Source organism: Pan troglodytes, chromosome 14 (assembly GCF_028858775.2).
Source record: "Pan troglodytes isolate AG18354 chromosome 14, NHGRI_mPanTro3-v2.0_pri, whole genome shotgun sequence".
NCBI lineage: Eukaryota > Metazoa > Chordata > Mammalia > Primates > Hominidae > Pan > Pan troglodytes.
In genome coordinates this window covers 56,290,172-56,310,460 of record NC_072412.2, presented here as the reverse complement: position 1 = coordinate 56,310,460, position 20,289 = coordinate 56,290,172, and the positions used below count along the sequence as shown (strand labels likewise).

General features: G+C 40.8%; 1 protein-coding gene across 2 annotated transcripts in view; it reads left to right on the top strand.

The window, feature by feature from the left end:
* DLEU7 (deleted in lymphocytic leukemia 7) overlaps positions 1 to 19,251 on the top strand; it is a 148,428-nt gene extending 129,177 nt beyond the window's left edge. The window contains exon 2 of one of the 2 annotated variants that reach the window (XM_063792562.1): positions 18,038 to 19,251. In XM_063792562.1, the coding sequence (XP_063648632.1) occupies positions 18,038 to 18,073 (36 nt within the window). In that variant the 3' untranslated portion in view covers positions 18,074 to 19,251. Of the gene's footprint in view, positions 1 to 1,447; positions 3,638 to 18,037 lie in introns of those variants that run through there. The other variant, XM_001157783.6, reaches the window with a different exon arrangement.
* The last annotated feature ends 1,038 nt before the right edge of the window (positions 19,252 to 20,289 follow it).

The window sequence follows — 20,289 nt, the reverse complement described above, 5'->3', positions numbered from 1 at the left end:
TTAGCAGCCTGAAAGCTCTGTCTGATGAAATCCTTGCCGTCCTCATTAATTTACAAGTCTCCCCTTACATAGCTAAGATTTGAGCGATGGTTTCAGGGTTATTGGACCATTTTCTTGGTCACTCCTTAGCAGATGACATCTCTTGAGAATAGATGAGCATTTTTAACAATTTTTTTTTCTCAGCTCAAAGATGTCAGCTAGCACTGAGACAACAGGAAAAGTCTCATTTTAATATCCTGTTACTTAAAGGTATTCACAGAATGGCTTACCATTTTAGGTTTACCATTCTAATGATATGCCAGATAGACTGGGGTTGCTCGGAAAAAGCTGGGTGACAGGAGAAGGAGTTGAGATCCCAGAAAGAGAATTCACCACTAGGGTGGGAAGACAGACAGGTCGGAAAATAGCCACGTTGCCCAAGACCGGAATTAATGTGGATGAAACAACGCTTCTAGCCCTCGACCTCAGGCATGGCGGGATCCAAGGCAGAGGTGAGAAGGGAGTTTGTGTTCAGTGGCTCACCAGTAAGCAGGACTCTTATGCCTTCCTACAATGATCCTGCAAGAATGGAATAAACTGAGACTACATAGCTTGAGTATGTGCAATAGTTGACCACTTCCTTTCTGTGTTTTGTGGTTTCACAACTTGAGTTTCCAACAGAGCATGGGAGTGAGGGGAGTCAGAGACAGAGCAGCAGTTCTGTAACACAGCCCACAGTCTTCATGAGGGTAGGGGCAAGGCCCTACTGCCCGGTCTGGGAGGCCACATGCGGGCAGAGTCTGGGTCGTTTTCACATCTGTGGAATGATGTGTGTCTCAGGAGGGAGGCAGGTGGGAGACAACTTCCTTACAGTCCCCATCCCATGTTGCTGCCTTTAATGAGCTTTTAGGAGGCATGATTTCACAGCCTAGTTTATTTTATAATCAAGCCCAGCTTCCTCTGTTAGACCAATCAGTACCTATTAACTGAATGCCTACTGTATGCAGGCTTATGACGCTAGGAACAAATATGTCCATGATGCTGTTGCTGTTTAGGAATTGTAGGATCATGGATAGAACCCCTTTCCTGTCAAGAGCTCACTTTTTCCATAGAGTGAAGGGCAGCTGTAAGGTTATTTCCAGAATTCTATTTTCCTTCCCTTCTCATTTCAGGAAGAAGAAGATGAACATAAAATACAAAGAAAAAGATTAATATAAAGTATAAAGATAGCTATGGAAAAGTCTTCTTCCTGGGTTGTTTGACTCAAAATTAGGGTCCTTCTATGCATATTTTGTGTTTCTCATGTAATTATCTATAATGGGTAGCCAAGCAATGTGTGTTAGCTCATATCTCCAGTACCTAATGCCATTCCTAAAATGCAATATAGTGCTCAGTAAATATTTGTTGAATCAATGAATATAAAAAATGCAAAGCAAGCATTTGAGATATTATTCTACATTTCTTTCAGCTTCAACTCCTGGCTAATGAGTGAAGAAGGTCACTGTAGGAGTGTGAGGACCATCAGGAGCTTCATATTTCAATAACCAGTGCCAAATTCTGAATGCCAGATGGGATGAGATGGGATGTTAAACCGCTTCTTATTACCACGTTGTTGGCCTCCATTGCCTTCGTATTGTTCTCCAATTGCATGGTCTCTGTGGATCTCTGACTTCTTATTACCTCCGATTGGAACGCGCCACAAATCATCCTGCTTTCTTTATCCTCTCTCACCTCCAAGTAATCCTGTCATCTTGCTCCAATTAGAGCCGCTTCCATTAAGAAGATCGTGACAAATTCCCTACCCCTGTTTGCTCTTCAGGAAAATTATCCCCTGGAAAAGTGGATATTATAGTCGCTTTTCAGAATGTATTGTCTGAATTTCTTGTCTTCCAACATTCTCCTAAGCCAGTTACCTTTGCACTGAAGTAGAATTCAAAAGGAGATAGAGGTTCTGAATTTCTTCCTTTGACCAGATGGAAGTCGTTACATCAGAATGCTGATGACAGCAAAATCTTGGACATATTGTTTTCACAATTAGGAAATGGCAAACACAAAGTTCTTCAGTGCAAAGCCAGCATGCGAGTTCAGCTTCCATTTGCTGCTATAAATTTTGTTCTTGTTGCTGCCAGTAAACACCAACTGTTCAAGTGAAATAGTAAATCCAAATGTGCCTGTTGGATGAGAGTAAAAAAATTATATGCTGCATAAATGCTGATGCAAAAGGATTTTTCAACACACTAAACCAGGGTAGGGAAAGGAACCGAGAAAGAAAGTTGAACTGAATGCAGCTCTCACTAAGAACTTCTTGGTAAAAGCACTAAAAAAGCTCTTGATAGAATGTTGATTCAACATACTGTTTAAACCTCAAGGAAAAAAACAAACGCAGAATTGGGATATTGGCCTTAGGATATCTGCTTAAAGTCCTACTTTGAGCTCTCATCAGGGTTACCAAAGAAGGCATACACAGATTGTTACAAATCAGAGCAAAGAAAAATCCCAAAGTTCCCTCAAAACTGATGTGGGCACTTGGCCCAGAAATTGTTTGCTAATGATCAGTCTGACAGCTGAAAGTCAAAGTCAGTGGCTAGTACCATCTGCAATAGGATTTAGGAAGTTTTGATCTTACAAATTTACTGTAAGGCTAATCAATGAATGTTTGTACTCAGGTCTCCCTACAGTTAAATTTAATGTGTAACTGGAATTACGATTCAAAGAGATAGTTTCATATATGGTCCCTGAAATTTAATTTTGGATTGCCTAAGTTTACAATGGATTTCTCTTCTCCTTTCCCCAATATTTTTCTTACGCAGAAAAAAAAAAAAAAAAAAATCCTGTGTGACCTTGGAGCTGGCTGCCCTGAGTCCCAGGCTCTGATTTGATTCTGATGCTCCAGAGCCTGCTTTCTCATGTAGGTAGTAATGCCCCCACCCCCGCTGGGTCATTGCGAGGGTTAAACAAGATAATACTTGTTAAATGCCTGGCACAGCCCTTGCACACAAAATGTCCTTAATAATATTAATTCCCCTTCCAGATTAGACTTTGCAAACAAATGATTGAAAAACAGAACATTCACGTGGATTGGATTCTCTAGCATAATAAGGCTCCAGGCCAAGAACCATGCAGTAAAGATCTTCCAAACCAAAGTATTTCAGCATCTGAGAATGGCTAGGGCTTATCTTCATGGCTAAAATAAGCATTTTAATATAAAGCAGGCTTTTTTCTTCATTTTCTTATGGAAAGGAAAGCATTTTCAGAATAATGGTTAAAATCTGTCCTTTGTAGATCTGAAAATGTGAGCAAGTTTCATACCGAAGTCAAGATCTACTGCAAGTGTTAGATGAATATATAAGGACCAGACGCTGCTCTCAAAAATAAAACAGATGCTGGTGTCTTGAATGCCTCCATGTGCCAAAGCTGAGTTCTTTGACTTATTTTTGTCATTGAATTAATTGGTATATCTGGTTTAATTGGCCAAATTGTTTTTGCTTAAATGTTCACATTTTCATTGTTATATTGATATACTCAATGTTTTTGAGGGTACAGAAAATACCAATATTGGCAAATATATGTGTTCAGAAGAAAAATTGTTCATTTCCAGATCCCAGATTTATGGCAATTTAAAAATATATAGTAAAGTGTTGGTTTCTCCTTATGATTACATCTGAATGTATATAAATTATCAGAGTCTGTGTGCATTTATCTCCACAGAAAATAATACCAGCAGAGACACAGCCAAACCAAGCTGAACCTTGCTGAGTGGATTTGAAGAAACACAGGCCAACTCAGGGCAAGGCACACCCAAGAGATAGAAAGTCTAAAATAGTAATAATCAGCCTTTGAAACATTTTCCCTTGAAAAAGGCATCTCAGTCCCGTCCTATATTTACAGACCAGAAGAGACACACATGTGTTCTACGTATGGCACAGAAAGTAAAACCAAAAGGCTCATTCTGAATGCCCAGTCCAGCTTGAATTGAAACCTTTGTGAAAAAGTAGTGCTTTTGATTCAAAGGAGCTCAGGTTTGAAAGGGAGATGTGAAGTCTAACATCCCATCTATCTGATGCCTGGTCTTCCTTTACACAGTTCTGGCAAAGATGCCAACCAATTGATACTTGAACATCTATAGAAATGAGCAACTCATGCCCTAGAGAAGAACACTCTGCCTTTGAATAATATTATTAGAAAATGTGTTCTTATTTTGGACCAAGGCCTATTTATCTGTAACTGCCACTTATGGCTTCTATTTCTATCACTCAGGGGTCACAGCCAGGCAGAATTCCATTTCCAGTGACAATTAGTCTTACAAGCATTAAGGCAAAGCTCACAAATTAGCCCACATAGTATTTTAGATAATTGTAAATTAGCTACTGACATTTGAAAATTAGAAAACTACCCACAGAAATTTGTATTTTCAACTAACGAAATTGCTGATTCTCTGAAAGCAATGGGCCACATTCCCAAATGGTAAAACTAGTACCCCCTTATCCACAGTTTCACTTTCTGCAGTTTGAGCTACCTGTGATCAACCATAGTCTGAAAATATTAAGTGGAAAGTGCCAGAAATAAACAATTTATATGGTTTAAATTGCACACTGTTGTGGGTAATGAAATCTCTGAGTTCCACTCTGTGTTGCCTGGGATGTGAATCACCCCTTTGTTCAGCATAGATGCTACCTGCCCATTGGTCACTTAGTAGCTGTCTCAGTTATTAGATGGAAAAAAAAGCCATAGTATCTATAGAGTTCTGTATTACCCATGGTTTCAGGCATCCACTGGGAGGGGAGTGTCTTGGAATATATCTCGGTAGATAAAGGGATACTACTGTACTTGGCTGAGCTGAGTAGCTGCTGCCACTTTTAGACAGGGAATGTGCTGGCCTTTTTGCCACAGTCCTCACTACTCCCTATTACTGTGCACTGAGCCTGCTTTCCTCATTTTCTGATACTTAACTGGCCTCTGAGACATTTGCCTTTCTAGTTCTTACTGTGTCCTCTCTAAGGCTTCTTTGCTTCAGGAGATTTATCCTCACTTCCTCACTCTTCCCCTCTGCAAGACAAACCTCATGCATGCCTGAAGCCTAGACCTGCTGAATGACAGTACACCTAGAAAACTGACAACTGATTCATCCAATCTCACAATCAATCCTCAGAAATGTGCTGGGGTAAATATATAGCTATAGACCTTAGAATCATTTTAGATAGCATAAGGGTGGGATGTGGAGGTTGTAAAAAACCTGTGCCCATGGAACAAAATAGCTTCTCATGCCTGCTAAAGGCCTAATTCCAGATAGTTGTTATTATTTGCAGCTGTAAATCCTCATAAGCACTCAAATCAGTACCTACAACCAAGAGCACGCTATGAGGTTTTCTGCTTTGTTTAGTTGCCTCTATGATGTTTAATGCCTTTGGTATTAAAGAAAATCTCACTCAGCCAGTGTCTGTTGGTGACTTACTATCAGTTGCATCACAGTCCTCCATATTCTGGAAAGGTGAAGAGTCCCTGATTTTGAATCCAAGCACCTCCACTAAATAGCTGAATGACCTTGGGGAAATTGTTTAACACCTCTGAGCCTCAGATTCTCCATCTGGAAAATGAGGATAGTAATAGGTAAGCCCTATTACTATTCTCATGATGTGAGAAATACATGAGACACACATATAGCGCATACAGCCGCCCTTGGTTCATATTAATCACTCAGTGGTATTCATATGTAATTCCTGTACATTATAGCAGACCACTCCCACAGTGCCTCAGCCTTTCCCACATCTGGGCATACAGGATCAACTTCTGAGTGCCAGCACTTGTGAGTCTTGCTGAAAGTTTTCTCCTACACCCAGTTTTTTCAGTCCCTATACACTGTGGCAGGCTGGAAATGTAGGGGAGTTAATAGCCCTCCTCTCTTCCCTCAGGAGTTGCCTCTACCAATGATAAATGGGAGCTGATAAATGAATGCCCCAGCTTCCTCACCCCTCAGAAGAGATAAGTCAGGAATGTGCACTACTTGGTCTTCTAGAGTTCCCCTTAGTGCATTTAGCTCCAGTCGCCCATAGTTGCCAAAGCTTATTTGGCAATGTGCCCTTTACAGACAGCCTTGCTGTCCCTGTCTCCTTTCTTCACACTGTTATTGATATTTCCTGGGGTCAATTACACAATAAACTACTTACACGCAAAAACTTAGCTCAGCATCTGCTTCTGGTGGAACACAAGCTAAGACAGTTGGTACGAGAAGTAATCCTAGGAAGCAGATCTTTAGGATACAGTCTGGAGCTACATCACTTGCTTGACAAGTAGCAATAAGCAAATCCCATTGCTGGTGGTAAGTGGTATGGTGGCAAACCCCAACTTACTGTGGCATTGATGATAGATTTGGATGGGATATAAGTGGCAAGTAATTATCCTGTGTACTGTAGTATTCACGATGGATTTGGATGGGATATTGATGGATTGGCTTCTGTAATACCACTAGCATTTGAAAGATATTTGAGCACTCATAGAGGGTCTGATTTAGCTTTTTCAGGATCCCACCTAACATTTCCTGGACCAACAGACTTGCTTTCCAGGGAAGGAAGTACTATAATTGACACACAGCGATGGTATTCACTGGTCCTACTCTATACTATATCACCCTAGAGCTAGTCTGGTAGAAAATTTGAATGGTGTTTTAAAGGCACAGCTGGGGTTCCAGCCTGAGAATGCCACTTGCAGGGTTTTGGTGGTGTCATCCAAAATGTGGCATATTGTCTAGATCAATGTTGTTGAGGGTACAATGCCCCCAGCAGGAAGAACTCACGGGTTTAGGAAACAAGGGGTAAGAGGAGGAGTGGCTCCTGACACTATCACTTCCCATGGTCTACTTGGGGAATTTGTCCCCTGGTCTGGTCTGCTGGACCAGAGATTATGGTTTCTAACTGGGAAATGGAGAGCTCTTCTGCCAGCAGACACAGGAAGCACTACATTAGCCCTAAAGCAACAGCTGCCATCTAGTTATTTTGGGTTCCTCATGCCTGTAGAGCAACAGGCAAAAAAAGAAGTTACCTGTTTATCAGGAAGAGATAGAGTAGCTATTATATTATAGAGGCTGGTTCTTAAGGGGATTTGTTGGAATCTCTCTAGGTGTTTTCTTTCCTGGTAGTAACCAAATGGGCAGTTACAGAAACTATGGACTGACAGAGATGAAGGAACTCAGAGGTCTCAGATCTTTCAGACTTTAAGGTCTGGGATCATAAATATTAATTATGACCTAGGAACCAGCTTCTGTGTAAGGACTGTACCCTGGCCCACTAACCTTTCTGCAGTAATTATTTTCCTTTTTTTTTTTTTTTGAGATGGAGTCTTGCTCTGGCACGATCTTGGCTCACTGCAACTTCTGCCTCCTGGGTTCAAGTGATTCTCCTGCCTTAGTCTCCGAAGTAGCTGGGACTACAGACGTGCACCACCGTGCCCGGCTAATTTTTGTATTTTTAATAGAGATGGGGTTTCACCATGTTAGCCAGGCTGATCATGAACTCCTGACCTCAGGCAATCCGCCCGCCTTGGCCTCCCAAAGTGCTGGGATTACAAGCATGAGCTACTGCGCCCAGCCTATTTTCCTTTTTTAAAGTATTGACAGTCACCCCCATTAAGAATCAGTGACAAGACAGACTAAACTTAAGTGGGATGTAAGTGGATGAGAACGGACCCATCAGGGACTGTGGCAGATGCTATCAGTGCCTTATTCACATCCCCTCAGCTCCTACTGGCCCAACTTCCAGCACCTTCCAGAATGCACCACCCTAAGGCCCTGCCAGAGAGAAACCATAAATATATCACAGTTTTCCCTTTTGCTCACCCTGAGCTCTGGCTGCTATAGTGAAAAATTATCTAGAAGTCATAAACTCAAGTGCTTACTATCCAAACCAGGCCAACAACTTTAGTGAAGCCCATGGAGTCAGATGTAAACCCTGGGTAATGGTCAGAACTGGCTTCTCCAATGGCTCCAGCCCATTGGACACTCAGCCAATACTGCTACAGGAATGATCCAGGCTTCTGATTGCCTTAATATTTCCAGCAACAACCTGATGCCAGCCCTTCACACTCTTGGAGGGGACAGCAGGAAGCTGAATGTCATTGATTAAAGGAAAATACAATCAGGTGAGGTGGCTCAGGCCTGTAATCCCAGCACTTTGGGAAGCCGAGGTGGGAGGATCGCTTAAGCCTAGGAGTTTGAGACCAGTCTAGGCAACACAGCGAGACCTTATCTCTACAAAAATTAAAAAAAAAAAAAATTAACTGGGCATGGTGATACATGTCTGTAGTCTCAGCTACTCAGGACGCTCAGGTGGGAGGATTGCTTGAGCCCAGGACATCGAAGCTGCAGTGAGCCATGATCATGCCATTGCACCCCAGCGTGGATAACAGAGTGAGACCCTATGTCAAAAAAAAAAAAGGAAGGAAGGAAGGAAGAAAGGAAGGAAGAAAGAAAGAGAAAGAAAGAAAGAAAGAAAGAAAGAGAGAAAGAAAGAAAGAAAAAGAAAATACCCTGAGGTAGCATGGCTCCAAACACCCTAGGGCCACGTCTGGGAGAGTCAGCCTAGGCAGGGTAGATTCTTGCGTGTTTGAAGACAGCTGTTGAGAAGCTGTGAACCAAGCCCAAGGACCCAAACAGACAGGGAGCTGAATCTCATACCAGAACAACCACCACATTTATATGAGAAAAGTTAAATATGGTTATTCTGAATGCAATTTGCAGGTACTTAAAAAAATTATAGCACCAACCTTGCACAGAACATATGGGAAGCTATTCGAGGTAAAGAACCAGTTTTCTCTAACATGAACATGATCTTTTGCTGCACTATCTGGTGCTACTTTGATCTAAAGAGAAGAGCCACAAAGAAGGTAGCTGTACCAGGAAGGGGGACTATGGTATGTGAACAGCTGTAATTGTAAAGCTGCCAGCTTCAGTCCAATGGAGAGAGTAATAGTGAATTTCCACTGATGTGTCAGGCTTTATTCTAAGCATTTTACATATAGCAACCAGTTAAATATTTATAACAACCTTATGGTAGAGGTATTATCATCATCCATTTTGTACAAATAAGGAAACTGAGGCACAGAATACTTTAGATTATTTTGCATCCCAATAGCCCACTCCAGAGCCTGGACTCTTAAGACTTCTTTCTGTTCTACTATTCTCTTTTAATAACAACCCCAATAGAAGAAGGATTGGGCCGGGCGTGGTGGCTCACGCCTGTAATCCCAGCACTTTGGGAGGCCAAGGTGGGCGGATTACCTGAAGTCAGGAGTTCAAGACCAGCCTGGCCAACATGGTGAAACCCCATCTCTACTAAAAATACCAAAAATTAGCCAGGCGTAGTGGCGGGCACCTATAATCCCAGATACTCAGGAGGCTGAGACAGGAGAATTGCTGAGCCCGGGAGGCTGTGATTGCAGTGAGCCGAGATTGTGCCATTGCACTCCAGCCTGGGCAACAAGAGTGAAACTCTGTCTCAAAAAATAATAATAATAAAATAAATAAATAAATAAATAAATAAATAATTAAAAAAGAAGAAGGATTGATTTGGATTCCTTAGTATTGGATGTGTACATGATGCACGGTAGTTGTATTTTCCTCTGTCGTGTGTGTGTGTTTGTGTGTGTATGTTGTATCTGCGTTTCTTAGGCAAATTATTAAGCAAAGGACTCAGTTTAGTCTGAAGCTAGCTGATCAGACACATAACTGAATATCAGGAGGCTTAATCAGTGGCACCACTTGCTACTAACTGGCTTTATAGTTAGATCTCAAGTGCTCATTTCCTCATCTATGTAAGAGGGGGTTGGACCAATCACCTTCTCATTTTCAAGATGGGTAAAACTACAGCTGTGTCACCTTCCAATAGGACTGAAAGTTTGGGAAGTGAGGCAATTACCTCCCCTGCCCCTAGTACTACCACCAATCAGCTGCCATAAAGCCAAATCTTAACTGAGGGTGAATTCTTTGGTGGTTTAAGTGAGTTTGAGAGTTAGACTAGACACTCTGACCTCTCTCCATAGGAACCTAGGAGAGACCCTGGTTTCTTCCAGGCTGTATGGTGAGTGAGCAACCACTCAGGGTGGCTTCTATTCAATAGAAGGATTTGTTTCAGCAATTTCTAAAAGTTAGCCACTTTCTTCTCTTTAGGATGTGACTTGATTTGACCAAAGTTTCTACAAGGCAGCCCTCTAAGCTGCCATGGGCCTCCTGCAGGCATGGCCTGAGATATAGTCTATGATATAGACCAAGGCAGTCTGTAGAATCTGGAGTTAAGCATCTTATCAACCCAGAGATTTGACTAAAGAGAGTATGGAATGCTCAGGTGCGGCAGACCAACCTGACTCAAGCACACATTCTTTCTAAAGGGAAACAGAAGAAGTTAGACACATGACCTCAAAGCTCAGAAAGTGAGCACTTCTTACATCTATTGCTGTAGAGAGCCACACAAGAGGCATCATCAGCGCTTAAGTAATTTAAGATTCATTCTGTAGGACACATTTCTAGAAAAGGAATCTGGGTAAAAGAGTACTAAAATGTCTAAGCTTTTGGTTCAAGATGCCTTTTCTAACAATAGCTATTGACTGAAAAGACTAAGAAAAGGTGGCACGTGGCTTAGCACATGCTTAGCGGCTGGAACAGAAGCTTCAGCTACACACCTAGTTAGTGATGTATGATGTATCTGGCTCTGTCTTTTGCTTCCCTGGCTTCCCTTTTTTTAAAGTCAGGTTTTTCAAGGTATAATTTATATACAGTAAAATTTACCCTTTTTAAGTGTGCAGTTTGATGGATCTTGAAAAACACATACAGTTGTGTAAGCACCACCACAATCAAGACCTAGAGCATTCTCTCTGCACCTTTGTGATCAGTCCTCTCTCTCCATTCTCAGCCCCTGGCAATTACTGTCCCTATAGTTTGCCTTTTGCGGCATGTGATTCATATGAAAGGACAGAGCAGGTGGTCTTTTAAGTCTGGCTTTTTTTCACTTAGCATTATGCATTTGAGTTCATCCATGTTGTTACATATAGCACAAGTTATTCTCTTTAATTGCTGTCATATTCCATTGTATCAATGTACCAGAGTCTGTTCATTTATTTACTGGGCGGTGGTTATTTGGGTTGTTCGTAATTTTTTGGAGGTTGTGAATAATGCCTCTCAACACGAAGATGTTTTATATCTCTCGGGTAGATACTCCAATGCTTTATGTTTTCATTTCTCTTGGGTAAATATCCAAATGCTCAGTTGTATAAGTGACATTCAACTTTATAAGAAATTGCCAGACTGACTTCTTAAGTGGCACTTAGCATTACCACCAGCAATATCTGAGAGTTCCAATTACTCTGCATCCTTATCAGCTCTTGACCTTGTCGTTTTAAAATTTCTATTGTTAAAAAGAGGTATGGCAGTATTTCACTGTTTTTAATTTGCATATCCTTAATGACGAATACTGTTGAGTGTCTTTTCATTTGTTCATTTGCCTTCCACATACCTTCTTTGCTGAAGTGTCCAAGTCTTTTGCCCATTTTTTATTAGGTTGTTAGTTTACTTTTATTATTATTTGTCAGAGTTCTTTATATATTCTGAAAACAAGTCTTTCATAACATATGTATTTTGTAAATATTTTGTCCCAGTCTGTGGCTTGTCTATTTATTTTTTTTCTTAACAGTATATTTCAAAGAACAGCACTTTTTATTTCAATGAAGTCCTACTTAATTTTTGTGTGTGGCCTAGCTAAGAAAGCAGCACTTATCCATGGTTGCAAAAATCTCTTCCCTATCTTTTCCTCTAGAAATTTCTTATTGTTAGGTTTTACATGTAGGCCTATGTTCCATTTTGAGTTGATTTTGTATTTGAGGCAAGGGATGGGTTGAGAATCATGTTTTTGCATACGTATCTGTTTCACTGACATCTGTTGAAAAAAACTATCCTCCATTGAATTTCCTTTGTTCCTTAGTTGAAAATCAATTATCCTTATATTTGTGGATTTATTTTGGATTCAGTTTAATTTCATTGACTTGTGGTGATTCTTTCACCAACATGCACACTTTTGATACTGTAGCTTTAGAGTTAATTCTTTAGATTAACTTTGTTTTTTCTCCAAATTCTTTTCACTAATCTGTTTACTTTGCTTTTCCATAAAAATTTTAGAATCTGCTTGTTGATTTCTACAACAGATCTTGAGGCTGCATTGAATCTACAGATCAATTTAGGAAGGATTTACATTTCTGGCCACCTTTTTTTTTTTTTCTTTTTTTTTTTAGACAGGGTCTTGGTCTTGCTCTGTTGCCCAGGCTGGAGTGCAGCAGCACAACTACTGCTCACTGCAGCCTTGATCTCCTGGGTTCAAGCACACCACCCACCTCGGCTTCCCAAGCTGCTGGGACTACAGGCACATGGCATCATGCCTGACTAATTTTTTTTTTTGTAGTGACAGAGTTTCTCCATGTTGCCCAGGCTGGTCTTGAACTCCTGGGCTCAAGCAACCCACCTGCCTTGGCCTCCCAAAGTGCTGGGATGACAGGAGTAATCCACCACCCAGCCCTGGTCACTTTTTGATACTAACTTATTTCTTCTACCTTGGCTTATGAAACCAGCCACCAACGTGCCTGTTGTTATTGCACAGCTTGTCCTCATGATTGGATCTGCACTGGATGTTAGCTGTTGGTAAACAATTCATACTGACTTTAACCCTACACGGCATAGTATCACCTGGTATACGGACCCAGGTTTTTACCATCCCTTTAACGAGGTCTTTGCAGGTAACTTTGTAATGTCCTCCTACTGTGGATAAGGTAACCTGCTCCACCACTTGAAATTGGGCTCAAAATTAGCTTTGTCCCATGGAATTTAGGAGATATGACACAACAAAAGACTTGAAATGGTCTTGTACATTGAGGCTTGCTTTCTTGTGCCTCTGTCATTGCCTCAAGAATATGTCTGCTGGAGAATGAAAGATAATTGGAACTGAGCCAAATTGCCCCAATCATCCCAGTCAAGGGAAGCCTTGATCAGCTGACAGCCAATTTACCCCCAGATATGTGAACGTGCACAGCCAAGATCAGCATACTGCCTAGCTAAGCACTCCAAATGCAAGAGTTATAAATATCTATTATCATATGCCACTGAACGTTTGTGTTTATTTTTTATGAAGCATCATGATAGCAATAGATAACTGACACATGTCGGTAACAACAGGCTCTTTAAATGCATTACAGATAGCATCGCAAAATAACTTATAGGGCTAGGGCAGTCTTTAACCAAATATAGCTAGTTTCATGGGTTAATCACATCTCTTGATTTTTTCCCGTCATTCTCAATACCAAATACTAAAGAAAATTATTACAATAGAAACTTTTCTAGGTCCTGATCACCACCTCCAACCCCTGAGTCAAGTAAAACTGTAAAACTGTGAAGAACTCCATTCCACTTCATTTTTATTCTTAATCACAAGGAGGTTATATTGCCTTAACCCTTTTAGTAAATGATTGAGCATCCCAGATGTGTAATGGTTTTGGAAAAGGTCAGGAAAATGTCAAAAGAAAGGCAAGCAACAAGAAAATGATTAATCAGCTTTTCTTCTCATCAAAGTTCTTAAACTATTTGCTGAATTGGGGTTTTTAATTTTTTATATATTTAACTTTTTAGGTAGCTACCCTTTGGAGTAGGAATGCCATGGCATAAAGAGTCATAACATTTAAAACATGTTTATGAAGTCTAAACCACTAACTTGGCTGCGGTTGAAATGCATTAGGCTCCTTTGTGCTGTGCTCACACCCCTCCCAAAGGTTGTGCTGGCAAAGCTTTCTCCTACTGCTGCTGCCTCCTCCCTGGATGGCACCATGAGCTGTAAGACAAACGTAGGCATATAACCCACATTAAAGGGCATTGAGAAGTATTAGAAGTTGTGCTTCTTCAGGCTTTGACATCTGACACATTTCTAATCACTGGGGTGCGCTTGGGTCAGAGGCCCTTTACATCAGGATCATTTTGCACAGCTTAAATTTCAGGATCTCCTATTAGAGCCGAAGAGAAGAGAGATCCCCAACCCACAGCCATGCCACTGTCAAGGGCAATACCTCCTCGAAGAGGGGCCTCTGGGGCCCAGGGACAGAAACCTGCCACCACCACCCATGGTGGTGGAATTTAAGCCTGGAATGCTTAAGACTTTGGCCCTGGCAGTAGTCTCACTTGATTGATTTTATTCACCCACCCTGACCCAGTCTTTTTGATGACTTTGTTGCATTGCCTCCTTGAGAAATAAAAATAGACTGGGTAAACCAAATTTGGTTAAGATTTAAGTTCTTAGGCAAAAAATAGCACTAGTCTCTGAAGCCAGTACAGGGCTTTGCTCATAAGCTGAAGGGGCAGTCCAAAGAAAAAGTTAGGGTTTGTCAAATATTCTAAAACAGCAGGGCAGGCCTAAGCTGATAAGAGCTACTAGTGTGTTTACATGAAATGAACAGGTCAAAGCACATTCAATAGAAATTATAGGAGACAGATAGTGGGATAGAATCACATTCATCTGGTTTCAAATTTCTTCTTTACCCATTACCAGCTGTGGTATCAGAATCTCAGTTTTCTCAATTCTAAAACAGGGATATTAATAGAACTTATTTCATACGGCTGTCATGAACTTTAAAATAAATAAATAAATATAGTTTGCCTGATACTGCTTCTGACTCATTAAGTACTCAATAAATGGCAGTTAATATTGTTAGTATTGATGCCATTACTTATAGTGAAACTGCTTAGGATGTGATATTACATAAAAATCCACCAGAATACAAAGTTGGATTGGCAATATAATTAAAACTATGCTAAAAAGAATGATAAGGAAAAGGCTGGAAATGCATTGGAATGCTATCGTGTGAGTCAGGTCAGTGGGTTTATTGGTGGCTTCTCTTTCTTTTCTACTTTCCAAGTTTTCTGCTACAGTACTATACTATATTTATGATTAAAATAATGTTTTAAAAATGTAAATGATGTGCAATATCTTACCAAATAGGCTAACCTGAATCTAATCATGAGAAAACTATCATATAAAACCAGACAATGGGACATTCAGGAAGACAATTTCCTTGAATTCATAAAAATGTCATTAAAAAGAAAAGTACAAAGGATCCCAACTTTGGGAGGACAAGGCGGGAGGATTACTTGAAGCCAAGAGTTTGAGACCAGCCTGGGTAGCAAAGTGAGACCCTTGTCTCTACAAAAAACTTTTAAAAAGTGCAAAGACAGGAGAACTGAGAACGATACTATAGTTAAAGAGATCAAAGAGATAATAGCAACCAAATATAATGTGTGAATCTTGACGGGATCCTGGATCAGAGAAAAAAATATATGAAAGTCAGTTTTGGGAAAATTGGGGAATTCAAATCTGGCCTGTATATTAGATATGTTATATGTTATTTTTTCTTGGCTATAATAATGAAAATGTTATGTAGTAGAATGTCCTTATTCTTAGAAAATGCAAGCTGAAGTACTTATGAGTGACATGTCACAATATTGATTATATAGATACAGCTATATCTGTCTATTAATTATCAGTAACGTATTATCTATGGCTAAAAAGCATTATGTTTTCAAAGTGATTTTTATGTCTGTGAAGTTTTTTGAGTCTCATAAGAAGCCAGTTGGAAAATGATCATTAGTTTTATGGTAAATTTTGACTTTGATTTATCTTACACGGATATATGTCTTCTACAAATAATTCCCAGAGGACTAAAACTATGCCATTCCAACACATCTAATGTATGTATGTACATGTGTATACATACACACATATATGTATATACATGATAGATATACATATATATATGATAGATACACACACACATATTTTTATATATATATATATATATTTTTTTTTTTTTTACATATTTTATTTCCTGATTCCCTAAAATGCTTGGCATCAAATTTTGATTTTGGTCACTTCTCACTGTTGCTGATTTGATTCAGCTGGTCATAAAGTGATGCTAAAATACAACCCCTGTCCTAAGGAGTTTACAGCCTCTTGGGAGACTGATGTGTAAACAAGCAATTAGAGTGATGCCTTATGAGGGAGATCAGCACAGAGTGCTACAGAATAGATGAGAGGTATTCAGTCACAGGTTAGGGACAGCAGACTGGGGGTAACCTCTTCCACAGAGCTGCCTGGGCTCTTGAAAAATGGCTGCCATCTCCCCCACAGGTGACATCTGTGGGGAAATGTCCTTTCCTCATTACCTTGTAGTGTCTCAGCAAGGAGATAATGTGCAGACTGGCAATCACCAGACTCTGGGTCGGCTTCATTTTTCCTGTCAGCCCCAAGGTCATTTGTGCAGACAGGAAGGGTGTGCCAATATACATCTCTGAGCACTAATTAATGTTTTCAAAGGAATGACAGGGCAGGAAATTTCTTCAGGTACAAGAATGAGAGGAGAAGGACTGGGGAGACTTCCTCTCCACTCCCCCCACCCAAGAGCTAATATAGAGTAAAGAATTAAAATGAAACTGCTTAAACATCCTGCCAGGCATCTCCAACCTCATAGCATACCATACTAGGGGAATGACTGAAGAATTTCAAAGGATCAATGTGGGCATTCTGAACAATTCAATGATTTTATCACTTCAAAGCAAAGTGCCCCTTTTGAATATCCTTATTATGAATTGTTTATAGACCATTTCCAGCAATTGTGCTTCATTGGGCTCTCAGCTCTACAGCCGTGTACATAGTGAACACTCCAGCATGCCCTGAACATTTGTCTGTGCAACCCCAGGCTTTAACGAGATGAACGTTGCTGACCCAGAGCTGCTTTGTTCAGTTTCTTTACAAGAGCCAGAATCATTATAAACTCACCTGAACTGAGAGAGTCACTTGGCAGACTTCTGATGTTTGAACCTTACTAATGAAAGCAGTGATATATAGGGACAACTACCATTTAATTGTAGGAATTCACACTGAGAAAAGTGATTGCTTGCAACTCACATGTATTCACATAGTTTATAATTCCCCCAAACAAGTCTCTGCCAGAGACGCTGCTGCACCATTTGCAGGGCAAGAACAGAAAAAGCACAAAAAAGTCTGTCCCACATGTGTGTCAAAGAAATGAGAACACACCATCTACTTTGCCAGTGATAGAGGGTCTGCTCTCCCCACTCTGGCATGCACACTGGAAGTGTCCCCCATCTGAGGAAGGACATGGTGGAGAATGAACTTAGGGAGTATTTGGGACAAAGTAAAATTTATTAAATGTTTGCCTATATTCTCCAGTATTGCAAAATGCAAAGAGAGGTAGAGTCTGTGACAAATCTCCTCTCAAATAGATGGAAAAACCTTGAGTCACTCTTTGGAATAGCATTTTGGTAAAGAACAAACTCTTGCAGGGAATTGGGTTAATCAGGGAAATAATTAGAAGTTATTTTGGAGACAAGGCTGGTGAATAAGATTAATAATGCCACTGGCAGAGGGCATATTCTAGGCCAGAAATGAAATGTACAGGGGTGCAGGGATTGTTACTATGTTAGAGAGAGAGAGGGGGGAGAATGATTGAAAATGTGAAAGCATCAGATGAAGAGTAAACTCACTACACAATTCTATATTGGCTCTAAATTCAATGCTAAAAAGAAAACTGCCAAAAATATTTTGAGAAATGATGGTGATAGCAACAGGAGACAGACAAATTCCTAGGCAGACAGGGATGAGTCCCTGGTGAAACCTGATCTTCAAGCCAAGAACAGTTTAAAATCTGAAAACCAAGCTGCCAGTTCCAGATAGAGTCCATGACCAGAGTGAGAACTTCCATCCCCATCTTACCCTCTCTCTCTCTATTGATTCCTTCTGAATGATGCCTTTTAACCAATTGAATGGTGCTTTCCAAGACCACCCATGGGCCAATCAGCATGCACTCCCCCATTGTAAGCACATAAAAACCCTGGACTCAGTCTCACAGAGGGCTACCCACTTCCAGGTCTCCTCTCACATCTGAGAGCTTTCTTTCTGTCACTTGATAAAATTCTACTCTGCCTAACTCACTCTCTGTTGTCTGTGTACCTTATTCCTTTTGGTTGCAGGACAAGAACCTGGAACTCACCAACCTGTGGGAGTGAAAGAGCTGTAATGCTTCCATTTGCCAAGCTGCAGGCAGCAGGAATAAAAGAGCTGTAACCCTCTCTCCTGCTCAATGAACAACAGGAGAGAAGAAGCTGCTGGGTGCCACTCCCTCCTGCTTGCCAAACTACAGGAGTTAAAAAGCCCCAACAATGGTATCCTTGGAGTATATTTTAATTCTTCAAAGAGACTACTTGAAAAGGATGGCACTATTTAGATGTGTGGGTTCTTGGGATATTTGTTTAAATAATGAATCTTCATATGTCTATTATAGATCTAGATCTTCTGGAAATGAAGACTATCCAAATGAGAACACACAGGTCTACAGTAAGGGAGTCAGCTGCATCGCTTGTATTAATATTTAGCAGACTCATAGACAGGTGGAGGAGTGGGCATCCTCCATGGTGAAAAGAGAAGCGTCAAGTATGCCCTGATTGGAGGTCACTGGCATAGGCCATTCAGAGTCAGGCTAAATAGAAGTGGTGCATCTTATATGATTGGTTTGGGGACCATATTTGACCTTCTCTGAGTAGTTCAGAGTTACAAGGGGAGGCAAAAAATAGTGAAGCTGACCGCCATTGATCAAGTCCTTATTTTTCTGGGTCAATTGCTGCAGAGGTTGTGGGTATAAACCAAAAATAAAATTCTAAGGTCCCCCGGTCATCTGAGTGGACCTCCTCCTGAGCCAGTGCACTCTAAAATTTAACCTGAAAGACTGGTTCCCGCCATGAGGGGAAGGAGAGTCAGACTTGCCTCACTATATCCTCCAGCATCAACATCAACACAGACCTTAAGTCTGATAAGAAACCTTACAATCTATTATCTCTGAAGCCTGCTACCTGTAGGCTTCGTCTGCATAATAAAACCTTCATCTCCACAACCTCTTATGGTAACCCAGATATTTCTTTCTACTAATAATAACGCCTTCAACCAATTGCCAATCAGAAAATTTTAAAATCTACCTATAACCTGGAAGCCCCCACAACCTCCTTCAAGTTGCCCCACCTTTCTGGACCAAACCAGTGTATATCTTCAATGTATTTGATTGATGTCTTATGACTCCCTAAAATGTATAAAACCAAGCTGCACCCCGACCACCTTGGGCATATGTTCTTAGGACCTCCTGAGGGCTGTGTCACGGTCATGGTCACTCATATATGGCTCAGAATAAATCTTTTCAAATATCTTACAGAGTTTGACTCTTTTCATTGATGGGTCAGAGCCCTACGGGCATGTACGGGTTGACCATTGTCCATTTGTGTATTTTCCTGGGCTGGGACAGGTCCTCAAAATTGGTATTGGGTACCTGGAGATGTTTGCTTTTCTTAGCTCTTTTCATCAGTCCACCCATTCAGGCTCAAGGCACTGGGTGCCACATTAAAAGCCTCTGCAATGACACACTGTGATCTAGGGAGCTTCCCCAGGTCTCAGCCTGACCTTCTGTTCTGACCATTTGCCTCATACTCTGACCATGTGGCTCCCGATTCTGAGCTGATTCTCTTGGGCTGCCTCCTGATTCTAGGCCTTGATTCTGATCATGAAAACTCATGGGAAACGACGTCTGGCAGATCATTCCACCCCACCTCTGACTATGCTCAGACCAGCCCTCCAGGACCTCATCAACTAGACTTCCCAGTGCATTCATCCAAGGAGAATATCAGGTAGGCCTATTTTATAAAGTTAGATGAAAACCAGAAGGCCATCTGGGCTATCACTTAAGACATTAAGACACAGCGCAAGCTTAAAAATCAAGTTTTTAAGTATGGAGTCCGTGGAGATAAAAGTTGGGAGTCCTACGCTCAAAGAGGGAAAGAAAATGAGCCAGAGACTAGGGGATCTATGGTATGCGGGCCTCCACACAATTGCCCTCTGGCTATGATATAATCAGAAACACCAAGTACATCTTTGGTCTTGTAGGTGAAAAATAATAACTTTATTAATTTTTCAGCTGGCCACCCAGCCAGCTTGTTACAAAACACAGATTAATAAGAGAAAAACAAGTGTATTAGCATGTATATTTTATATATACATAAGAGACACACAGGGAATGAGTCTATCCCAAAGAGACGGCTTTGAAGCACAGCTTATATAGCACCTTCAACAAAGAACAGTACATCTTTAGAGAAATGATAAAACAGAGGGAAAGGACTCTGAGTTTGTATGGGCTGGTGGCAATTTGGAGGAAGGGTTAGTTAGTAAAGCTTGTCTTCAGTGG